The sequence below is a fragment of the Chinchilla lanigera genome, unplaced genomic scaffold, assembly GCF_000276665.1.
Source record: "Chinchilla lanigera isolate Chin_1 unplaced genomic scaffold, ChiLan1.0 scaffold00043, whole genome shotgun sequence".
In the NCBI taxonomy this organism is placed as follows: domain Eukaryota; kingdom Metazoa; phylum Chordata; class Mammalia; order Rodentia; family Chinchillidae; genus Chinchilla; species Chinchilla lanigera.
In genome coordinates this window covers 7,098,136-7,120,671 of record NW_004955444.1, presented here as the reverse complement: position 1 = coordinate 7,120,671, position 22,536 = coordinate 7,098,136, and the positions used below count along the sequence as shown (strand labels likewise).

Genomic DNA, 22,536 nt, shown 5'->3' with positions numbered 1-22,536 from the left:
CCTAAGGTTGATTTTTACCTTCTGCCGTACAAATTAATGTCGGACTTCTCATCCAGCTCTGTCCAGGGTGAACAGATCCCCCGAACTAGGTGCCCTCAGCTGTATAAGAAAAAAGAAAACCAAGAGAGCCAAAATTCTGTGATCAGGTGCTAGCAGCCTCTAGGTCTGACTCGTGATTACCATCTTCAGTAACGTTTTATTCAGAAAGAACCCCCGGGGCAGCTGAGGAATAGGAGGACATCAACTCTTTAGCAAGACAATACAACTCAATTATCATAGGAATGTGACTTGACCAGTTAGCCTTCATGTGTATCAGCAAAGCATCTAGTATTGACCCTGGGGCTTACAGTGCTTATGCTAGACTTCCTCCAGAACCCAACAGTCGTGGTTTGGTCAGGCCTTAGGCAGTACACAAAATAGTAACTAAGGAATGTCCTTCTCCACAAAATTAACCCTTTTTGAATAAGTAGACCTCTAGCATTAAAAAGGTCCTCTTTTCTATTAAACCCGTTGTCTGTTCTTTCTTCCACCCAATCCATGGCCAGATAGAAAATCTTGGTGGTCTGTAGATGGATGTATGTGGCACCAGGCATATTATTGTTTTTTCTTGGGACTGTGACTTGCATGGTGCAGGGAGCCTATCTTAACAATTTATTTAGAGGTGGAGATTAGGATCCAAAATTGGTATACACTACATTGAGCGTTTCTTCTTTTTGTACGTGCTTGTCAGAGGAGTGCCTGCTAGTCATTGGCTCATCTCCCCCAAACACTGTACTGACTCCTGTTGTTAATAGAAGTTTTATTTCTTACTGATTTTTTTCCTAATACCCATTTTGAGAAATAGAGATTTCATTTAATTGCCTCCCTTACCTCATTTTGTTTAGAAAATGAAAGTTTAATGATACCGAGAGCCAGTACATTCTTGTAGGCAAGCCTTCCTGCCCAGTGTAATATTCCTGTAAAATCAGATGGAAATTTACACCATGGTCCTCCCAGATGAAGAAGATTACAAACACGTTTCCTGTATTCTCTCTTACATACACCGTTCGCTTCCTTCAGGCGCCGCCCTAGACACAGACAGTGCAGCTCGTGTACAGCGTCTTGCTGTCCTCCCCTCTGCTCCCTGACTCTTCCTCACATGCGCAGCTGTCTCCACATGTGAAGAATCCCACCTGAAAAGGGCTTCTCGGATTCACTTTTTTTTTTTTCTCATCATTTATGTTTGAGATTATTATATAGCTTTGTACTGCACAACCCCATTCTAATATAACTTCCAGAGTTAGCTTTCAAAAAAGTAAATGTCATTAGGACAAACAAAGAATAAAAACACAAAACACAGTCAACGGTGCAGAATCTGGTGTGGTTTCTACTCACCCTGTGAAAATAAACTATCAACTGTAAAAAGAGAACAAAGGATTTTAGAATTAAACGCAGGAAACTCTTTTTTAAAATGTTAGCCTTGTAGTGTGAATAAATTTGCTGTCACCTTTTGTGTGACAGCCTGGCAGGTCATGTACTTTTTTGGCATATACCTTTCTAAATACTGTAATTAGTGCAGGGCAGTGGAGTTCTTTTCGTGTGACTCTTCTAAACATTCATAATGCAGTCATGTTTATTTTTTCTGTTAAAATGTTTTTGACGGTTTTAAGAGCAGTCTTTTGGCTCAGACCATTTCTTGTTCTGTTTTCAATGAAATCAATTAAAAAAAAAAAAAAAGTGTTCGAGTTACTTCTCAGCTCAACTTTTTGTGTGTCAGAATTTACTGATATGGAGTATGAAACCTTTCACAGCCTATTTTTTTTCCTTAGTTTTCCCTTAACATAGTTTCACTTACACCCATCAACCGTGGTCCAAAAATACTAAATGGAAAGTTCCAGAAACGAATAATTGATAAGTTTTAAATTGTGTGCCTTGGAGTGGAGATTTAGCTCAGCAGCACAGCCCTGCCTGGCAAGCGGAAGGTCGTGAGTTCGATTCCTCGTACTGGAAAAAACAACAACAACAACAACAACAACAAAAGTAAATTGTATGCCTTTCTGAATAGCATGATGAACTCTCAAGTTCCTGCTGCTCAGGCAGGATCTAAATCATCCCTTTGTCCATTGCATCCCTTCTTAATCATCTCAGCTGTCTTTTCTCATTGCTGAAACAAATACCCCACACCCAAAGTTAGAGGAGGAAAAGTTTATTTGGCTCTCAATTTATAGAGGTTTCAGTCCATCATTGGCTGGCTTCACGGCAGGGTAGCACGTGGCAGAGGAGCATCACAGAGGAGAAACAGTTCATGGCAGGCAGAAGATACCAAAGCAACAAGGGACGACCACAGCTCTTTCTGTCCCTTAGATCTTACCCAGGCTGCTTAGAGCAGATAGCACTTACGCCCTTAATCCTAGTACCCTCCATCTTAGCACTGCACCGTGAATCGATCCTAGCATCACACTATAGATGCAGCCAGCTCTGAAAAAGCCTCACCTTTGACTGCATGAGGCTTTGGGGTAACATCTACACACAAGCCATAACATCAGTTGTCAGTTGACATTTGGAATATTACAGTGTTTATTTAAGTCACCCTTATTTTACTTAATAATGGCCCCAAACTATAAAAGTAGTGATGCTGCAGTTTGGATATGTCACAGAAAATCCATAAAATGGAAGCTTCCTTTAAGTGGAAAGGTGAAATTTATTGACCTAATAAGGAAAGAAAAACTTTTATATTTGGGAGGTATAAAAGTTATAAAAAATATTATATGACCTTACTAAGCTCTGTGAAATGGTGCAGAAAGAAAAATTTATGCTAGTTTTGCTGACCTCAAACTGCAGAAGTTACTGCAACAGTTTTTGAAAAGTGCTCATTTGTTTGTTTTTTGTTTTTTGTTTTTTTCTGGTACCAGGAATTGAACTCATGACCTCGCGCTTGCCAGGCAGGCACTGTGCCGCTAAAGGCACTGAGCTAAAATTTAGGCACTGAGCTAAATCCCCAGCCCTGAAAAGTGCTCATTTATAGGGCTCAGTATTATCTAGTTTCAGGTTTCCACTGAGGGCCTTGGAACTTATCTCCCAAATATAAAAGGAAACTGCTATATTTACACACTGTTTTTAGGGTATGACATGTTGTCTTCAGATGGAGAGTCTTTTCTGTTCATATCTTTAACCTACATTTTGTACTGGGGATCATATCCTGGGCCTTCTCACTAACCTACATCCCCATTCCCGCCCTTTTGAGACAGAGTCTCGATAAGTTGCTCAAGCTGGGCTTGAATTTGCAGTCCTCCTGTCTCACCCTTACAGAATACTGGGATTAACAGGCATGCACCATCAAACCTGACTCCACCCACAAACTTAATACTTTCCTTTTGACTCAGCACTTATCATATACTCTGGCAGTAAATTTGTGTGTTTGAGGTGTAACAAAAATAGGTTTCTTTCTTTGTTCTTTTCATTTATTATGGTAGTACTATGATCACTTGACTGCTGAGCTGTATCCCCAACCCTTTTTATTTTGAGACAAAGTTGCTGAGCTGCCTGCACTGGCTTCCAATTTAGTCCTCCTACCTTAGCCTCTCCAGTAGGTAGGATTAAAGGCATGTGCTTCTAGATCTGACTGAATATTATTTTCTTTCTTAAGAATTCCACAGATTTAATTTTACAATAGAGCTTAAGAGCATGGCATATGCTTCTCTTTTCTTGTTAGTTGAGAGCTTTTACTTTTTTAGTTAAGGAATCATGTTAAGGCCTCTCTTTAGCATATCCAGAAATGCTAGTATCACTTGTTTTTGTGCTCTGGGGCCATTATTAAGTAAAAGGTCACTTAAGAGGCTAAGGTATACTCAGTGGTGAAGTACTTGTATAGTGTGTAGACCCTAGGTTTGGCCCCCAGCACTGCAAATAAAGTTGCTATTAAAAACAGTTTACAAGGTTACTTAGCACAGGCACTGATAACCAGAGATCTACTAAATGACTAGTAAGTTGATGGCATATATAGCATGGGTACCCTGAGCAGTGGAGTGGTGCCTGTCCCGTGCAGGACAGAGTGGAGGGCGTGCAGCATTTTATCACACTATTAGAAAATACACAATTTATGAATTATTTCTTTCTTTTTTTTTTCTTTTTCCTCCCAGTACTGGGAATCGAGCTCACGACCTTGCGCTTGCCAGGCAGGCGCTGTGCCGCTGAGCTAAATCCCCAGCCCCTGAATTGTTTATTTCTGCAATTTTTCATTTAATATTTTCAGGCTATAGTGGACAGCTAGTAACTAAAATTATAAAAATGAAACTGTGGATGCGGGAGAACTCCGCTGTATGTGTTTTGGTACAGTCCTTAGTTTGAGACACCCACTGAGGACTCTGAAATGTATCCTCCAGTGATATATATTGCTTGATTTTCTTACATGAGAAACCCAAAGTATAAATAAAGGGATAATTATTATAAGATAGATAACAGGAAGTAAGGAGACAGACCTTTCTCAAATGGGAAGAAGAAGAGCGAGAGGGGAAGAAGAGGGAATGGGAACGAGAAAAGGAGCTGAGATACATATGTACGCATATCATCTCCACAACAGGAGCGTGAATGTATTTGTAAACGTGACTAAAAAGGAAGGGGATCAGGAGTTGGGTGAGGGAGGGAGAGAAGAGAAGGGATTAAAAAAAGAATTAAGATGTGTGGTGCACACGAACCAGTACCAGCTCCCCGCCGGGCGTGTGAACAGCACGTCCTCCCTACGTGCACTCGTCAAGCAAAGGGAGGGGCACTGCGCCGCACCACCTGCTCCTCCCCCCGCCCTCCGCCTCCGCGCCCTAGTGCATGATGCTTCCCAGCAGCATAGGCCTTCTCGCCCGTCTTTACGTGCTTCTCTTTATCCCATGCTTAGTCCATTTTGGATTCACTCTTTGCTTTCATTTGTTTGTCTGGCTGATCAATAGGATGCAGATGAGGCAAACAGCATCAGAAGTGTGATTGTGAGGTCGTACAAATGCAAGAAAAGTAGAAACTTACTTGAGATTAAACAAAATTAATATTTTGCTCAGATAAAGCTTGTTATATGTTTGAGGCAGTAAGAATTCTTTTTTTTTTTTTTTTTTGTCTTTTTGAGGCAGGAAACAAATGGTAACAGATGATCCATAATATGTTGCTGAAGCCCATAGGTAAACCCAAATGCTGACGGAGCTGGGATAAACAGCCTCACAGGCTGTCGCATTTGAGCGGGGACTTGAAGGAGTAACTGACTTTTAGGGATGGATGGAAAAGGAAATGTTGTTTCAGGAAAAAAAATTTAAAAACACACAACATTGAAGGCATGTAGGTGAATATGGTTATGCTGTGTTTGTGGAAGCTATTTGAACTGCATCAAAGGAAAATTATTTAAAAGTTCAACTGGAGATTGATGGGTAGGACAAGAAAATGGAACTCATCAGCTGGTATGCATGGAACATACACAGTATTAAAGCTTTCTAATGAAGTCATGGAAATAAGAATTGAGTTTTGAAAGAGTGATGTTATGAGTGCCCGATTACAGCATTAACTGTGCACAACTTCTGCTGGGGGAAATTTGCTTTATACCTATTGGAAGCGTATCTGGGCACAAATAAGCCATGTTGTAACCAGGCACTATTTCCAAAGGTGTTTTATGAATTGAAATACGACTTGACTGTGTGTGGAAAGTACTGTCCTGATACAGTTTCTTCTGTTTACGGTCTTACAATTTTTTCTTCTTTCAAAGTGTTAGCGACAGTCTGCGATTATTGAATCCTCAAAGAGTAGTGTCCTTATTGCGGTGAAGTAAATTGACGTTTTTTTTCTGTCTTTAGACCTAAATATGTTCTTATAATTGCTGTGTAAATGGTATGATTAAAAATACCTCAGCATCTTGCTTACTTCAGTAGATGAGCCAAGGTCCTCATGTGTTGAAATTTCAAACTATAGAGTTCTTTTCTGGGGTCCTGGGTTGTTTCACGTTGTTCCTGCAAGGCCGTTATTGGAAGGGCATGTGGGGAGTATTGGATCTTAAAGTAGATGTTTAGTAAAGTCTTATTTTGTCATGGAAATAAGATGGTGGAACAGTCAGAGAACAGGGGTTTACATTTAACATGTCTAGAAAACAAGGTCTGTATGAAGGATTTAAGTAGAGTACTTGGGATGCTAAGGGGGCGGCTAACTCGGTGTGGAGGAGATGGTTGGAGATGTGGGTTTGATAATCTAGGGTGTTCTGTGGCTTGTTCAGGAAAACACGGAGATACTTTATAATAACAGCACTTGGTGCAAGAAGGATTTGTGAGTGACGGACCTCACTTGGCAGGGTAGTGAGTGGCTGTGAAGCATGTAAAAGGTGGTAATATCTCAGTAGCACGACTCCTCAGGGCTGAAGTTTTTGTGGAAGCAGGGTTCTGCAAGTGTCATTCATTAGGAACTGAAAACTGCATTGGGGCTTACTACGAGAGTGCTTGCCTAGCATGTGTGAAGCCCTGGGTTTATCCCCAGCACTACAAAAAGGCAACTATAAAGAGCCATTTCTGGGCCCCCTAGTTTATAGAGGATGGGAGATGGAGCCCGTCTGTCCTTGAGAAGGCCCAAGGAAAGAAACAGAGTTCGGAGAGGCGAGGTAGAGGAGCTAGTGAAGGGGCTGAGCCCGGCGTCGCAGAGAGCACGGTAGGAGGTGTCGGGAGGGGGAAGAGGAGAGAGCTCACTAGCTGGCTGCACAGAATACTTAGGGATAAAAGTGTATCATTTGAAGAATTTTTTTTCTTAATGTAATTTAAAGACCAACAGTCTTAATTTCTGAGTAAATGAGGTAGAGAAAAGAGCTGAGGAAGAGAGGAAAGCCTGACGCGGAAACCTTAAGAGCCCGAAGGCTAATGTGGGATCATAGGCAAGGAGAGCACCAGAGTAAGGGGCCAGATCTAAAGTTGCCGTTTTCTCCCTATTACCAGTCTTCCTGGAATCAGTGACAGCGTTTCTATTTTATTTAGGTCTCACAGCAACATCTTCTTACCTAAATTGGAACAAAGAAGCTGTCAGCAAGATCTTAATAAGAAAGAGAGAGTGGGAATTCTTCAAAGTGAGTACTGTTTGCTGTAGTTTTAGAGCTGGAAAGATGGTGTGTTCTCAAAATGAAGCAGTCGTAGACTTCAGCACTGTAACAGAAAAGACACACCAGTTTAATACTCAAAAAGATGCACACTTCAGAAAATCAAAGCACCAAAGGGGTTAAATGTTAAAGTTTGAAGAGGCTGTTTAATTTAGAAAGCTACTGCCTCGCTTAGAAATCTTTAGCTGTGCTAGTAATACTACTTTTCTGTCATTACTATATCCAGTAATTTCAAATAGATAATTTTCTGAGACATATGCAGTCAAACCTCATTATTCACAAATGGTTATATTTTATAGAGATTCAGAGAGCGTTGAATTAGCAACATTACATTAACCCTACAGGAAATGTAAAGTTAGATTCTTCGGAGCCTTTGGGCACAACATTTTTATCAGCTGATCAACACATAATCTTTTTTTAAAGAGTATATTTCTATCTAAAGACACTTGTCGTTGATTCATTAACACTGAATTGGGGCTGGGGATTTAGCTTAGCGGCACAGTGCCTCCCTGGCAAGCGCAGGGTCGTGAATTCGATTCTCGGTAGCAGAAAACAAAACAAAAAAACACTGAATTGCCGTCAGCAGCACTGTAATGTATGCTTAAATGCAACTTTTGTAACGCACTAAAATCTAAAGTCCACCATGGCTGTGCTTCCACTAGAAGCACCAGACAACGCTTGGGTGCTTGCCCTTTTCTCCCCAGTACTAGGGATTGACCCCAGGGCCTTCCCACAAGGCGGTATCCCCAACCATTTTTAATTTTTTTATTCTGGGGCAAGGTCACAGTCACTAAGTTACCCAGACTGAGCTCAAACTTGCAGTCCTCCCTCAGCCTCCCAGGGTGCTGGGGTTAAGTATGCACAGCCATGCTCAGCTAAGTGGGGACAATTTTAAATGGCAAAACGACCAGCAAAAAGCACCAAAATGCAAAAAAAAAGTGTTGCCAAACCAATAAAAAAGACACTGAACTGCTATAAGAATTAAAATAAATAGGCAGACTATTGACCTTTTTTGACCTCAGCTATGGACATTGCATCCAGTGGTTCAAATTTTGTCACTTTGTGCATGCCCATCAATGACCCTGAAAGTGTCATGAATACTGACTTCGGAGTGAAGACAGATTTTACGAAATACAAGTTTCTTCTTGGTATGTACTCCTTTAACATTTATTGAACCCACATTATATGCTACACACTGTTAATGCAGAGATTTTTAGACCTCGTAGATCCAAACCTAAAATAATTGACCAAAATAAAAATGAGGTATAATGAATTTAGGTTTATTCGCTGTCCTCATAAGGTACCAGCTTGATGCTAAACACATAGTAAATAGTTCTACACTAAATATAACTAATGGGTGGGGACATGGCCACTTTCAGTAATATTTGTGAATACTGTATAGCACTAAAACATTTATATACATCGATATTGTCGTCATTCATTTCAAAGATAACTGAAACGTGAAATTATTTGCCTAATTGTTGCTAGATTCTAAAACTGGCTTTCCACATCTCTTGCTGCAAAATGGCTAGGAATTACAGTTTCAAACTAGAATTCTGTAAGTATGTTCTTGGACTTTGAGTTGTATAGTACAAACTTCAAGAAACATTAACACAGACTTGTTAACACTGTACTTAACCAGTAATCAAACAGATGAAAACCATAAGCTCACGGCGCGGTGGCTGGCAGTTACTGTGGCTCCTGATTGTGGAAGGCCTCGTGAGTTTCAGCACGTTCTTGACCTTTTCTCATACATTTTTTTCAAAAATACTGTTCGCTTAAATAGTACGCAAGCATCCTTTCTCTTACTTAGAAGATAGAAGTTTTGTCTGTGCTCAAACTTTGAATTCTTTTCCAAAACATAAATTTGTGGTGTTCACCTTGATTTTAACAAAAATCTCTCCCAGCGATCCCCAGTTTTTCTTGGTTATATTTAATATAGTCAAGGCTGTAACATTATTGTAGTCACCGTTCCTGTAAAAGTTTAACCTTAATTACTTAAACTGATTTATTCTCCATGAATTCTTTGACCAAGAGTCCTTCATTCAGTAGTTCCTCATTTTGATTCATTTTTTGTGTTGGTTGTTCTTTTTTATGCCTTATAGCTACTATAACATCTTGATTTTTACATCCACAACATTGATTCTTTTTGCTTAAAAAGAGACTAGCATAAATAAAATGTTCTCTAGAAATGCTTTTTTCTCACAACTTTACAAACATTAATTTTGTGTACTGTCCTGAAAAATCTGATGATCAATCTGATGTTTCCTCTTGTTGTATGAGTTGCTTTTCTTTATAAACTTTTATTGGAGACAGGATTTCACCAAGTTCTCTGCCCTGAGCTCAAACTTGTGATTTTCCTGCCTCAGCCCCCAAGATTGCTGAGATTACAGGTGTGTGCCACTGTGCTTGGCTTTTTTCTTCTTTCATGCCCACATTTTTCTAAAATGTACTTTTAATGCTATAAGTCTATAAATCTCTTTTAACTATTTTATTTGTATCGCACAATTTTTTAACATTTCCATTAGTACATCTGCTGTACCTGTTGATTGTACTTATCATGGGGCACTGGTACGTGAATCTGATGCATTGTAACTCTTCTACCTCCCTGGTCCTCCCTCTCCTCCCCAGTCCTCCTGTCACTAGTTCTTCATATTTCATATTATCTGTGCAGTACTTTATTTTGCTCTTTATACTTTGGGTTTCTTATTTAAAAAAAAAAAAACGCAATCTCTGTGTGTCTGATGTACTTCATTTAACAATGTAGTCTCAGGCTATATCACTTTTCTTACACATGACTCAAACTTATCCTCCTTTGTGGCTGAGAAGTACTCCACAGTGTGTGTGTGTGTGTGTGTGTGTGTGTGTAAATATATGCATATATATATATACATATATATGCACACTACATTTTCTTTTCATCTGTTAATGAACATATAGGGCACTTCCAAGATCTAGCTATTACAAATGTGCTGCTGCAAACATGGGTATACGTGTATCACTGTAATACGGTATCCTTAACTCTTCTAGGAGGATATGCAGAAGGAGATAGCTGGCTCCAATAGAATTTGTGTCAAGCATTTTGAAGAATCTCCATACTGATGTCCATAATGGTTGTACTAGTTTACATTCCCACCACAATATAGATGCCCCCCCCACCATTGTTTATTGTCATCTGATTTGATAGCCATCCTTTCTGGAGTAAGGTGGAAACTCAGTGTTCATTTACCAGTCCAGTTATTTAAATACAGGACGACCAAAAATTGCATGGTTTTCTTGTTAATTTTTATAACAGGAATACAAACATTTTAAAATTCAGTAATTTTTCTGTGTATGATAGATCTTAAATTATTCAACACAAAGTGCAACATTACCCTCTGAACAGTAGCATCTGGTTTCTTTCCAAATTCTTTTTGCATTATTGTCATTTTTTGAGCAGCACACTTTACACTGTCGTGTTGACCTTTCCTTTTTTTCTGTGGGGGGTATAATTTCAATAAACTGTCTGTCCACTGAATGTAACAGTGGAGATGTCGATGATGGTTGTCCTGGTTGGCACTTCGCTAGCCCGTAGGAAAGTAATCATGTGCAAACAAGAGTGGGCTGATTGAAATGACACCTGCCCCAGTGCCCCTCAGGGTAAACTATTAAGTGGTTAATACACATTTTTCTAAAGACCAGAGATGTTGAAGTTTTTTTTTCCTTTTTTTTTTTTTTTGGTTTTTTCTCCAGTACCAGGAACCAAACTCACGACCTTGCGCTTGCCAGGCAGGTGCTTTTGCCGCTGAGCTAAATCCCCAGCCCCTTTTTCCATATATTTAAAGGCCATTTATATTTCTTCTTCTGAGAAGTATATATTCATTTTGGTTGCCTATTTTTAAATGGATCTTATTTTATTGGGGGATCTAATATTTTAGTTCTGTCTATATTCTAGGTAAGAGTCCTCTGTCTAGAGAATAATTGGCAAAATCTTCTTCCCTTTTTGTAGGTTGTCTTTTCACTGTGTTGTTTTTTGTGTTTGCTATGCAAAAATTTTTTAATTGGATATAATCCCATTTGTTGTACTTGGTATATCTTGTGCAATTGGGGTTATGTTCAGAAAGACCTTGCATTCAGTTATACCTTAAAGGTTTTGTCTATTTTACTTTGCAGCAGATTAAGTGCTTTTTTTTAATATTTAGATTTTTGGTCCATTTTGATTTTAGTTCAGTACATGGTGAAAGATATGGGTGTAGATTCAATCTTCTGCATGTGCATAGCCGTTTTTCTCCGCACCACTTGTTAAAGAGACCATCTTTCCTCCATTGTGTGTTTTTGGCCCTTTTGTCAAAGATCAGGTACCTGAATGTGCCTGGAGTTGTTTCTGTGTCCTCTGTTCTGTTCCACTGATCTATATCTGGTTTTGGGGGAGCAGGAGGCTGGCCGATCCAATGCTGTTTTTATTTCCGTAGCTTTGTAGTATAACTTGAAGTCCAGGATTATGATGTCTCCTGCCTTGCTCTTGTTGCCTGGTGTTGCTTTTGCTATTGCCGTTGTAGGTTTTTTCTGGTGCAATAGGAAATTTTAAGATTGTTTTCACTATTTCTGTGACAAAGGCTATCAATATTTTTATTGGGATTGCATTAAATCTGTGTATGTGTTTTGGAAGTAAGACCATTTACTTACAAATTCTCCCTATCCAGAAATTAGATATCTTTCCATTTTCTGATGTATTCTTCCATCTCTTTTTTTTTTTTTCAAAGTGCTGTAGTTTTAATTGTAGGGGTTTTTCACTTCCTTGGTTAATTTCTAAATATTTAATTTTTCTTGATGCTATTATGAAAGGTATTATTTTCCCTAATTTCTTTCTCAGTGAGTTTATTATTGTACAGAAATGCTGTTGATTTTTGTGTGATTTTGTAACTTGTTACATTGCTGAAATTGGTTATTCTAGGGGTTTTTTGATGGAATTTTTTGGGCCTTTTATGTAGAGGATCATATCTGCAAATAATGATGATTTGACTTCTTTCCTATTCATATCCCTTGTCTTAGTTACTTTCTCATTGCTGGGACAAAATATCTGACACCCACAAATTGAAGGAGGAGAGATTTATTTCAGCTCAGCGTGTAGAGGTTTCAGTCCATAGTCAGCCGGCTCCAGTGCACCATGGCACAGCAGGGGGGCATCGCAGAGGAGAAACAGTCCATGGCAGGGCAGGCAGGAGGCAAGAAGCCCTGCTTCTTCTTTTCCTTTTTATTCCATCCAGACTACAAACCTATTGGGGCCACCCCCACCCAAGGTGGGTCTTCCCTCAGGAACTTAAGCCACATCCAGAACTGTGCTAAACCAATCAGTGGGTTAATCCAGTCTTACACCCATGATACAGTCAGCTCCCAAAAGCCCCACCTATGAGCACATGAGGCTTTGGAGTGGGGCGACTTAGTGAGATCTCGGTCCCTATCTTTTCCTTTGATCCTAAAAGATATTTTATGACCCAGAGTCTAGTCTGTCTGGGCAACTGTTGATGAACATCTGAAAAGAATGTAACTCAGAAGCTGTTACTGAATGGAATATTTTAAAATGTCAGTTAGGGCAAGTTTGTTAGTAGTACTGGTGTCAGATGTTCTTCATCTTGTTTAATGCTTACACATTATCAGTTACTGAAAGAAAACTCTGTGTGTGTCTGTAGTTTATTTTTTCCTTTTTTTTTCTCTTTTGTCTTCTAGCACTTGTTAAATAGTTCTTTCAATATTAAAATATATTCACCTGGTGTGGTGTCACACACCTGTAATCCCAGCACTCAGAGGCTGAGGCAGAAGGATTAAGTTCAAGGCCAGTCGGGGCTACATATTGAGTTCAAGGTTAGCCTGAACTGCATAGTGAGACCCTGTCTCAAAAATTAATTAATTAGTTAATTAAAATAAAATCTCTGTTAATAGCTATTATGGTTCCATTTTCTTGCCTGGAGCCTAGCCAATACATATGTCAAATTTCCACCTGTATTCAGGTCTTTTGGTCCCTCCTGAAACAGTACTGTATTCCGTGTGTGTGTGTGTGTGTGTGTGTGTGTGTGTGTGTGTGTGTGTGTGTGTGTGTCTGAAACAACAATAGAGGATCATAAGCAGTAAACCTGGTAACACTGCATAGGTTTCAAAGGTCAATGGTAAGACTTACTTAGAGTAAGACAGTCACAACATAACATGGCCTTAGTGTAGTTGTGCTGATATCTCATGGAAATACAGTGGGCTGAGGTAGATGCTATAAAGGAAGCAAGTTCTGTTTTACCTGAGGAACTCAGGGCCAAGGGCCTAGCACCTTTTGAGTAAGCTGCAAACACACTAACAAACTGCAAACCGATATCCTGTCCCAGGACAGTGCAGTTCCACAGTGGCTACCCTGTGATTTCCTCGACTAACTTACTTGCCTGACTAGCTGTGGACTGCGCGTGTCAGGAAATGAATAAGACTTTTTCAGTACGCAAGAACTACAAGAATGCTCAGGGCCCATGGCAGGCTCCTTCTCCCAACACAAACAATTTTAGGAGAATCTTGTTAAGTTACACAAAGAACTCTGTTGAAATTTTTATTTGAAGCTGCATTACAGCACTAGATCACTTTGGTACGAACTGACAGTTATGTCTTCCTACTCGTAAACAAAGTATATTTCTGTAACATGTTTGTATATATATTGCCTTTTGTATATTGGTCTTGTCGCCAACCTACTTTACTTTATTTGTAGCTTCTTTTACGTTCTCTATGCATTTACCATCTTTTCATAATTACAGTTCTGTTTCTTATCTGTTAAATATACACATGCATTTCTTGGCTTACCAAATTGACAATGAATAAGAAAGGAATAAGGAGCCAGGCACAACCTTATAATCCCATTACTTGGAAGGCTGAGGCAGGAAGACTGTGACCAGCTCCAGACCAGTCCGGGCTACATAGTGAGCTCAAGGCCAGCCTGAACTGTATAGTGAGACCCTGTCTCAAAAAAAAAAGAAAAGGAAAGAAAGGAGTGAGGAAAGCGTTATGCTTCTTGTTTTATGTTATATGCCTCTAAACATTATTACAGGAAAACTTAAATCCTATGTTTTTTCTGTGTGGTTGGTCAGGGGCCAGGGAAATTACTGGGGATGGAACCAGGGCCCTCACGCTGAGCCATGTCTCAGGCTCTTTTGTTTTCTTGCTAAGTCACTACATTGCCCAAGCTGGGCTCCAACTTACCATCTTCCTGCATCAGCCTCCCAGAGTGCCAAGATTACAGGCATGCTTTGCCAAGCTCAGGGATAAAAGTTTTAAAGACATGAAAAGAATCAAGATGCAAAATACTCCCCCTCTGATTGTCAACAGCCGTGATTCGCATATCATGCTGTTTCGAGATTTGAAGGAAAAAAATTAGACATGGATTTCTTTTTCTTAGAGTAGCTAAAAGTAAATAGGAACTTCAATTCTATTATGATCTTCAAAAACATAATTCCTCATTTTCGTTTAATATGAAACAATTTTTTTGTGTGTGAAACAGTTTTTGATGATAGTATCTTTAATCTTAGGTGGAAGAAAGGCAAACAGAAGAGACGCTAAAAGATGTTCTTCCACAAATCAACCAGTAACCCAGGAAAAACAGCGAGCCAGGAAAAGACAGGTATTTCTGTTACGTTTGCGTAGTGCTCACCAGCGTTAAAGTGAGAACCATTGGTTACATGGAAAGTAAGGTGGAGGTGACATCTGCATGTTTTGTTTTGTGACGGTGTCACTGTAGACCAAGGTGGCCTTGACCTTGCTGTATGTGTATAGCCCGGGAGACTTGAACTCAGTTTCCTTCCGCCGCAGCCTCGGAGTGCTGGGCTCACGGGCCTGTGCCACCGCCCCCAGCTTCTCCCTGTGGCTTTCGTGCCTGTTAGTGACAAGCAGTGGCGTGGGGCTTCGTAGGATTGCAGGAGACTCGGTCAGTAATAGACAGGCGTAGGAGGGTGTCAGTTTGTGTCCAGAGACTGAGGAGCCAGGGATTCGTAGGCAGCATGGTGGGGATAGGAGTGCCACATACAAGCCAGAGCAGAAGCGGGTACAGACGCTGTCATCTTGGGTTGGAGTCACGGTGCACAACTTCCACAAGTGATGCGTTACGTTTGTTGCCAGTTTTTATGGTCTTGAGTCATCCATAAGATCATTTTCACGTTCACCTTCTGCAGGGTTCCTTGAGTTTTTCTGATACTGCATCAAATACCGGAAACTGACTTTTTTATTTAATTGTGATAAAATACCCATGACGTAATGTTTACACTCTTAATCTTTCAAGGGTATAGTTCAATGACATTAAACACATATTATTTTCCTACCATCATACTACCTAGCCACAGAATAAACTAACGTACTAACATTATTTTGTTTTAATGGTGCTTTGCGCATGTTAGGCAAGTGCTGTACCACTGAGCTACGTTTCCGCCCCCACTGTACTTCCTAAATGCAGCTCTTCTAAGCACCTCATCTCAGCAAAATGATATAATATTTTGCCTTTTGTGTCTAAATTATTTCACTTAGCAAATGTCCTCAGAGTACATCTGTTTTGTAGCATGTCAGAATCTCCCTTGTAATGATAAATAATATTCTACTGTATCTGCGTACCAGACCTGCTTCACTCACTCACTCACTCACTCATTCATTCATGTATTCACGGACACTTGTTTCACGTTGTAGCTGTTGTGAATGATGCAGCTATGACCATGAGTGTACAGGTATCTTTTAGCATCACTCCTTTCAGCTCTCTTAAGTACATACCCCCAAGTGGGATTGCTGTGGTTTTATTCGTCTGTTTGGGGTAGCTGCCATGTTTTTCTTAGTGACTGCACCATCTTACATTCCCACTGGCAGTGCATATGGGTTTCATTTTCTCCACATCCTCACCCATTTTACTTTGGTGCAGTGCTTTGTTTTGGGTTGGTGTTTTGAGACAGTGTCTCCGTGTATAGCCCAGACTGGCTTCCAACTCAATCCTTGCTCAGTCTCCCAAGTGCTGAGATTATGAGCTTTTCTTTTTAATAGTGTGAGGTGATTGACTAGATTTTCTTTGAAAATGCGAAAGTCTGCTGAGGCATTTCTTGTAGTGTAGGCATAGTAGATAATGTTATATGGTCACATCTCAAGAGTTGGTCACCTGTAAGATGGCAAAGGTCAGTAATTTTACCGTGTATGGATTATATTTTTCTTTAATTGCAGTTACTTGCTCCCAACATAAAATGTATGTCTTAAATTTATGTTACTTGAGTTTTTGAAAATTCATTTCAGAGGAATTGAGTTTTATGTCCTTGTATGTAACTCCCCCAACGCAAGGAGAACAGGATTTTCACAGAGCTCGTTAAAGAAGTACTAAAATTTATAAATCCTATCTAGAATTACGAAGGAATCTGTTGAGAAGTATATGAAGGGATGAAGAGGAAGTGTGCGGCTGGGTGTGGGGGCAGGAGTCTGTAGTCTCAGAGTAAGTGGCTGTGACAGGAAAATGGCAAGTGTGAGCCCAGCCCGGGCAACTGGGAAGCTGTCTAAAATCAAAAATAAAAAGTGCTGAAAGATGTAGCGTAGAGTGGAGGCTCTGTGTTCAGTGCCCAGGACTGTGCTTCTAGGTGGGAAGGAGGCAGCTTGGGCATAAAGCTGGGCAGCTTGGGTGGCAGGAGCTCTGTCACTTTCTATCTTTCCAGCCTTGAGCAGCTGAGCTTATGTAAAGTGAACAATAATTACCCTTAGAAAGTTATATGATAAAGGTAATGTTTTAAAAAATCTTAAGAACCGTATAGAGAAATTCTTCCTTCTTTAAAAAATTATTTACTTCAGATGTGTTCTCTTCAAAGAAGTGTCCATGAGAGTAACTTGTACTTTTTATCAAAAGCCATGGCTTTGGGAAGAAGACAAGAATTTGAAATCTGGTGTGAGGAAGTACGGAGAGGGAAACTGGACTAAAATACTGTTACGTTACAAATTCAACAACCGCACCAGTGTCATGCTGAAAGACAGGTGGAGGACCATGAAAAAGCTAAAGCTGATTTGCTCAGACAGTGAAGACTGAAGGTGATTGTCAGAGTTTGATAAAAGGACAGTTAAATATTTTGTTTACTGTATTATATTTGGAACTCGCTGGTCATTGAGGTATGTTAAAACCCTTGTTTAATTTATTTTTGTCAGTTTAGTGAGGGTGTGTGCTGTCAAGTTACATGCCATCAGCTTATTCTTCAAGAATCTGTCTGACAAAATGTAAATACATTGAACTCTACCCAGATCTAATACCCAATCCCCAAATTCTGTCCCAATAAAAAATTTAAAACCTAATGGAAAAAAATAGTTGTGTTTACTGACTCTTTGTAGGGAAGCCTCGGCCTCACAAGACACAACATAAAAATGAATTTCTAAATAATTGAGTCATAATAGTCCTGTGAGATGAGATTATTTATGGCCTTAATGTGCTACTTATTTATAGGACATTTCTTTAAAAAAAATAATAAATACACAAAGTAATCTATGAGTTTTGATATGCTGGAGTTTCTCTTTTAGAGTTTTATGTCAAGGAGAAGCTGTGTTCGGTGGGCGCAGGTGTACACGGAGACAGCTTTACAGTGGGGCAGGAAAGGAAACCAGAGGGCAGCTTCAGGCGCTCTGTGGAAGCTGCTGCCGTGCGGAACTGGAGCCCAGCCCAAAGCAGACGAGGTGTGTTCCGTGCCTGTTTGAGGAACACGTCTGGTTTTCTCTCCGTGGTCCTGAGCTGGAGGTGGGACGAACACTGGGATACTGCCGCTGTTGGCCAAGCCCTGACCAGTGTGAGTGGACGGCTGCAGGGACCGTGGTTTGGCTTGGGGTCAGACTGCTGCCGTCTGCTCTGCCCGTGGTCTGTATTCAGTCTCAAGTTGTCCCCAGTTTTTGGTTGCTTAGCTTTTACATTTCACAGAAAGTGTATTAGGAATAATTAAAACTGTAAAGATTTAGGCATGGATATTTTAATCTCTAGAGCGACCATTAAAATGATACATATATAACCAATAGATACTAAAATGCTTCACTAAAAATAGAGTACTCCAAAGCAGACGCAAAGGACAGAAACAGACAAAACGAAGTTAAAAACAAAACCCCAGAGACAAACCAGAAAAAGTGACACATCTAAATCCAGCCCCATCGATGATCATGTTAAATGCTAATTATCTAACCGTGGGGTGTGGGGAGTTAGCCGCAGCATTTTGTGTAAAGGGCCGGATGCAAATACTTCGGGGTCCGGGGCCACAGCCTGTGCGCTGTGCATGGGGTCCCTCACAGCCCATGAATGGGTCTGCCTGTACTCCGGTAGGACTGTTAGGGAAAAAGCAGGCTGCACTTCGCCTACGGCTGTCGTTTGCTGCCCATTGCTGTCGAGTTTTAGATTTTGTTTTCTTCCTTTAAAATGTGTTGCAGTTTGGTGTGGCTAGAAGTTATTTCCACTCTGAGAACTGCTTTTAGTTGGTGTGTTTTCCTTTTCCAGGGTTAGAGCTGTAGTTATTCATTTATTTGTGCCGGAGACAGAACCCAGGGCTTTGTGTGTGCTAAGCAGACGTCTGCCACTGAGCTGCACCCCAGCCCAAGGCAGCTTTAATACGTTACATTCCTGAGACGGGCCTGGTAATGAGAGTTCAGGCTGTAAATGACCAGCTTTCCTTTTCTGCTTGACTTTTTAAGGCGTGCATGTCTGTCTTAGACTCTATAAATGTGTGCACAGCCGTGCAGTGCACGGATTCTCTCATTTCTGGTGAGACCCTGGTGAGCGGGCAGGATGGTCTGAACTGCGTGTCACCAAGGGGACTCACGCTTCAGTTACTTGGGCTTGCCCCACATTGCACTAAAGACGCTTCATTGTTCGGGCAGAATTCTCCTGGTCCTTACTCCCATGCATTTGCGAGTCCTTGTCGTAAAAACGCCCAGGGCGGGATCATGCCGACTAGTGGAACTGTGCCGCTGCAGTGGACGCCGCGGTGGACGGTGGAAGCCCGGCGCGTCCCCTGAAGGCGCCCGTAGCAGGGGTGTGCTCTTCACGAGTGTGCTTTCCTTGCCTGAAATGCCAGGAGCCGTCATTTGGCGGTTACCTCAAGCACATTCGTTTCTCTAACCCCAAACCCTCCTCCCACGACAGAGTGGTGAGAACAGCTCTGACGGCCTTGCGGTACAGTTACTCCTGGGAACCCCGTGAGGAGTGATTTGGGGAGAAGGATTATGTCCGTGTTATAGATCTGGAACTTGCCCAGGAAGTGGGTTAAACGTGCATAAAACACTGAAATCCCAGGGGACTCACTCCTGGGGTAGTGTGGTGCCTTCGGTGCCCTCTGTGTGCCAGGACACCAGGAGCACCACGACAAGATGTGCCTCCGTCAGTGTCCCTCAAGCCCTTTGTGTTGCCTTTTTCTTTCTCTTTAAGTACAGACTGGCAGCTGGGCTTTATGTGCGCACCTGTAACCCCACACTCTGCAGGCAGAGGCAGGAGGATCACTGCAGTTCAAGTCGGCCTGAACTACATAGTGAGACCCTGTCTAAGGAAAAAACTATACAGACCGGCATTACATGAAAGAGTGTGTCTGCTTTTCCCAGTTCTGAGTTTTAGGTGTTCTGGTGGTTCCCGTCCTCCCTGTTCTACATAACGTGCTTTTGCTTTGATTCCATGCTGACTTAACCTTCAGTGGAACCTGTACTGCCCTTGGGAGTAGGAAGATGAGTCATGCAGCTCTTCACAGGGCCCCTCTGCCTTCCTGTGCCCACCTGACTGGGTACATTTCATTCTTCTTTCATTTACTTAAGCTTTTTTGGGGGGGCAGGGTTTGAGACAGTCACTCACTATGTAGCTCAGGCTGCCCTTGAACTCGCTGTGTAGCCCAGGCTGGCGGTGAACTCATGGCGGTCTTCCTGCCTCAGTCTCCCAAGTGCTAGATTACAGGCGTGCACCACCGCACCCAGTTTATGCTTCTCTGTCTTCTGCCATAACTTCAGATAGACGGTCCTTGGCTTTGCCTGCAGGGTGGGGAGTGCGGGCTTGTGCTCTGTACCACCTCTGCCTAGCCCTCCACCCACTCCTTTGTCAGCTGCTGTTTATTCATAGCCAAGGGCTTGGTTGACTGGCTCTAGATTCATAGTCTGCCCTTAAGTTACAGTTAAATAGTTTATGCTTTATGTATGGTTTGATGGGTTGGTTTTCACTATGTAGTTCAGGCTAGCCTTGAACTTACTGTGTAGCCCAAGTGGGCCTCAGACTCATAGCAGTCTTCCTGCCTCAGCCTCCTAAGTGCTGGGAGTGAGGGGTTGATTCTTTAAACAACAAAAGCCAACAAACCTATAGTTATATAGTACATTATTCATATTAAATCCTAGAAGTGTGGTTAACATATAAAAAAATTTAATGCTGCCATTAAATGCTGCCGGGTGTGGTGGTACATGCCTATAGTCCCAGCACTCGGGAGTCCTGGCTACATTGTGAGACCTTGTCTCAAAACAACAAAAAAGGTATCCTTTATCACCGAACTTAGACTCACGTGTCAAGGTGCATTGTGTAACCCCTCTCCCTCCTGGCCTCTCTGCTCAGTAGTGCAAAAATTATGCCACATCTTACCATCTTTTGTATTTTGATTATATTTTTTTGTATTTTTATTTTAGTTTCTTGCTAAACTTGCACTTTTATGAAATTAGCACATATTCCTAATCTCAAAGCTAACATTGTGCTATGTGACTTAAAATGGAAAACTCTCCTCTTGCCAGCATTCAGTAGGACGCCGCTCAGCCTTTTCAGTTCTTTTCTTTTTTTAATAATTTCTTTTTATTTTTTGGTTTTTCTCTGGTACCGGGAACTGAACTCACGACCTTGCGCTTGCTAGGCAGGCGCTTTTGCCGCTGAGCTAAATCCCCAGCCTCCTTTTCAGCTCTTTTCTCAGGTTGGTTCTGTGTTTTTCTCTGATACTAGGGATTGAGCGCGGGGCCTTTGCACTGAGCTACATCCCTGCCCTTTTAATTTCATTTTGAGGCAGGATCTCACAAAATCCCTAAGTTGCCCGACTGGGGTTGAACTTGGGATCCTCCTGCCTCAGCCTTAGTGTTGTGTTGCAGGTGTTCAGCACCTTGAAAACACACCGGTGCTTCTGCCTGTTATGTTTCAGGTTGCAGTATACCTTACGCACCTCTCACTTGCACACTGAAGTGTTCTGACTCTCGCCTGTCCCTAGGAACACCTCCTATGCACACACATTTCCTCCTGCACATGTGTCCTTTCAACCTTGCAGCAGATTTGCCAGTTTGGGGCTAAGTGAGTGGTCAGTGTTGATATCATCACACCATGATACCAGGTCAGTAACCCTTAGTTACTGCAGGCTGATCAGACCCACAATCTCCCAAACGAGTGGACGGCGAAGGCAGAAATAAACGAGACAATCGAAATGATTGTAGGGCTCCAGGAGGGTCTAACTCTTACAGACTTCGAGATTTTCTGGGTTAAGGCAGACTTTTCTGGGCACCTGTGTTTATTTGGTTTACAAACAAAGGAGCGGGATACTCAAGAAAACACGGGACTCTGAGCAGGACCTTGGGAGACTTTTCCCAGGTAGTAAATTATGTCAGTCAGGAGAACTACTTTATCTCTAGATTGGTGCTCTCTTTCTCTGTAGGAGGGTGGAGCCTGCAGCTGCAGTCTCCTCTTAGTTAATTGGGGTTGGAGGCAGACGTCCTCAGCGGGGGGCCATCACAGCTGCACAGGCCAGTGCAGGCCTCGGGGTGACCAGTGACTCTCAGACGTTCATTTACCGAGTCTCCTGCCGATCTTCAGACAAGGTGCCCTCGCTTCGGACAGCTCCCAAGTAAATATGGGAAGCCAGTTGGTTAGTACTAAATCCTGCTCAGAGCCACTTTGTAGTGGTCTCCAACACCGTGACTCTTTACTGTTGTTATAATTCTGAGTGGTGTAGTTTCCATATGCCTATTACTTATTAGTCTCCAAATTCTCTGACTAAACTTTTAACAAGTTGAATTACGTCAGTCATTTTACTGATGTGCCGTTTTCGTGGTACCATCTCTCCTGCTCTGTGTCGCTGGGGATCAAAGCCAGGGCCTCGTGCAAGCTAGGCCTGGCTCCACCACTGAGCACCCCTCAGCCCTCCGCCCTGCCTGCTGGTCCTGGCTAGGCTGGCTGTTCTCCAGGTCAGCTGGCACAAGCTGTCAAGTTAAATCATGCTTTCTCCGAGCCCTGTGGGTCCCAGTCGTCTCCCGGGCATGTTCTCCTGTTTTCTGGTCTCTGTTGCTGGCCTTATACTCCTCTTCAGGTTAAGCATCTCCTCTTCCTAGATCCTCCCCCAAAGGCCCATAGAATGGGAGATTCTGTGTCTTACACTTTTGAAAATATCTGTTCTGTTTTTGCATGTGATTGATACTTTCATTGGGCATAGGATCTTTTTTTTTTTAATTCTTTCTTTTTCTTTTTTTTTTTTTTTTTTTTT

General features: G+C 41.6%; 1 protein-coding gene across 1 annotated transcript in view; it reads left to right on the top strand.

The window, feature by feature from the left end:
- Nucleotides 1-17,390, top strand: part of Terf1 (telomeric repeat binding factor (NIMA-interacting) 1) — a 46,169-nt gene extending 28,779 nt beyond the window's left edge. Inside the window, exons 7-9 of the mRNA XM_013518223.1 lie at nucleotides 6,963-7,051; nucleotides 14,614-14,705; nucleotides 16,944-17,390. Coding sequence (XP_013373677.1) covers nucleotides 6,963-7,051; nucleotides 14,614-14,705; nucleotides 16,944-17,120 — 358 coding nt within the window. The 3' untranslated portion in view covers nucleotides 17,121-17,390. The remainder of the gene's footprint in view (nucleotides 1-6,962; nucleotides 7,052-14,613; nucleotides 14,706-16,943) is intronic.
- Nucleotides 17,391-22,536: the final 5,146 nt, after the last annotated feature.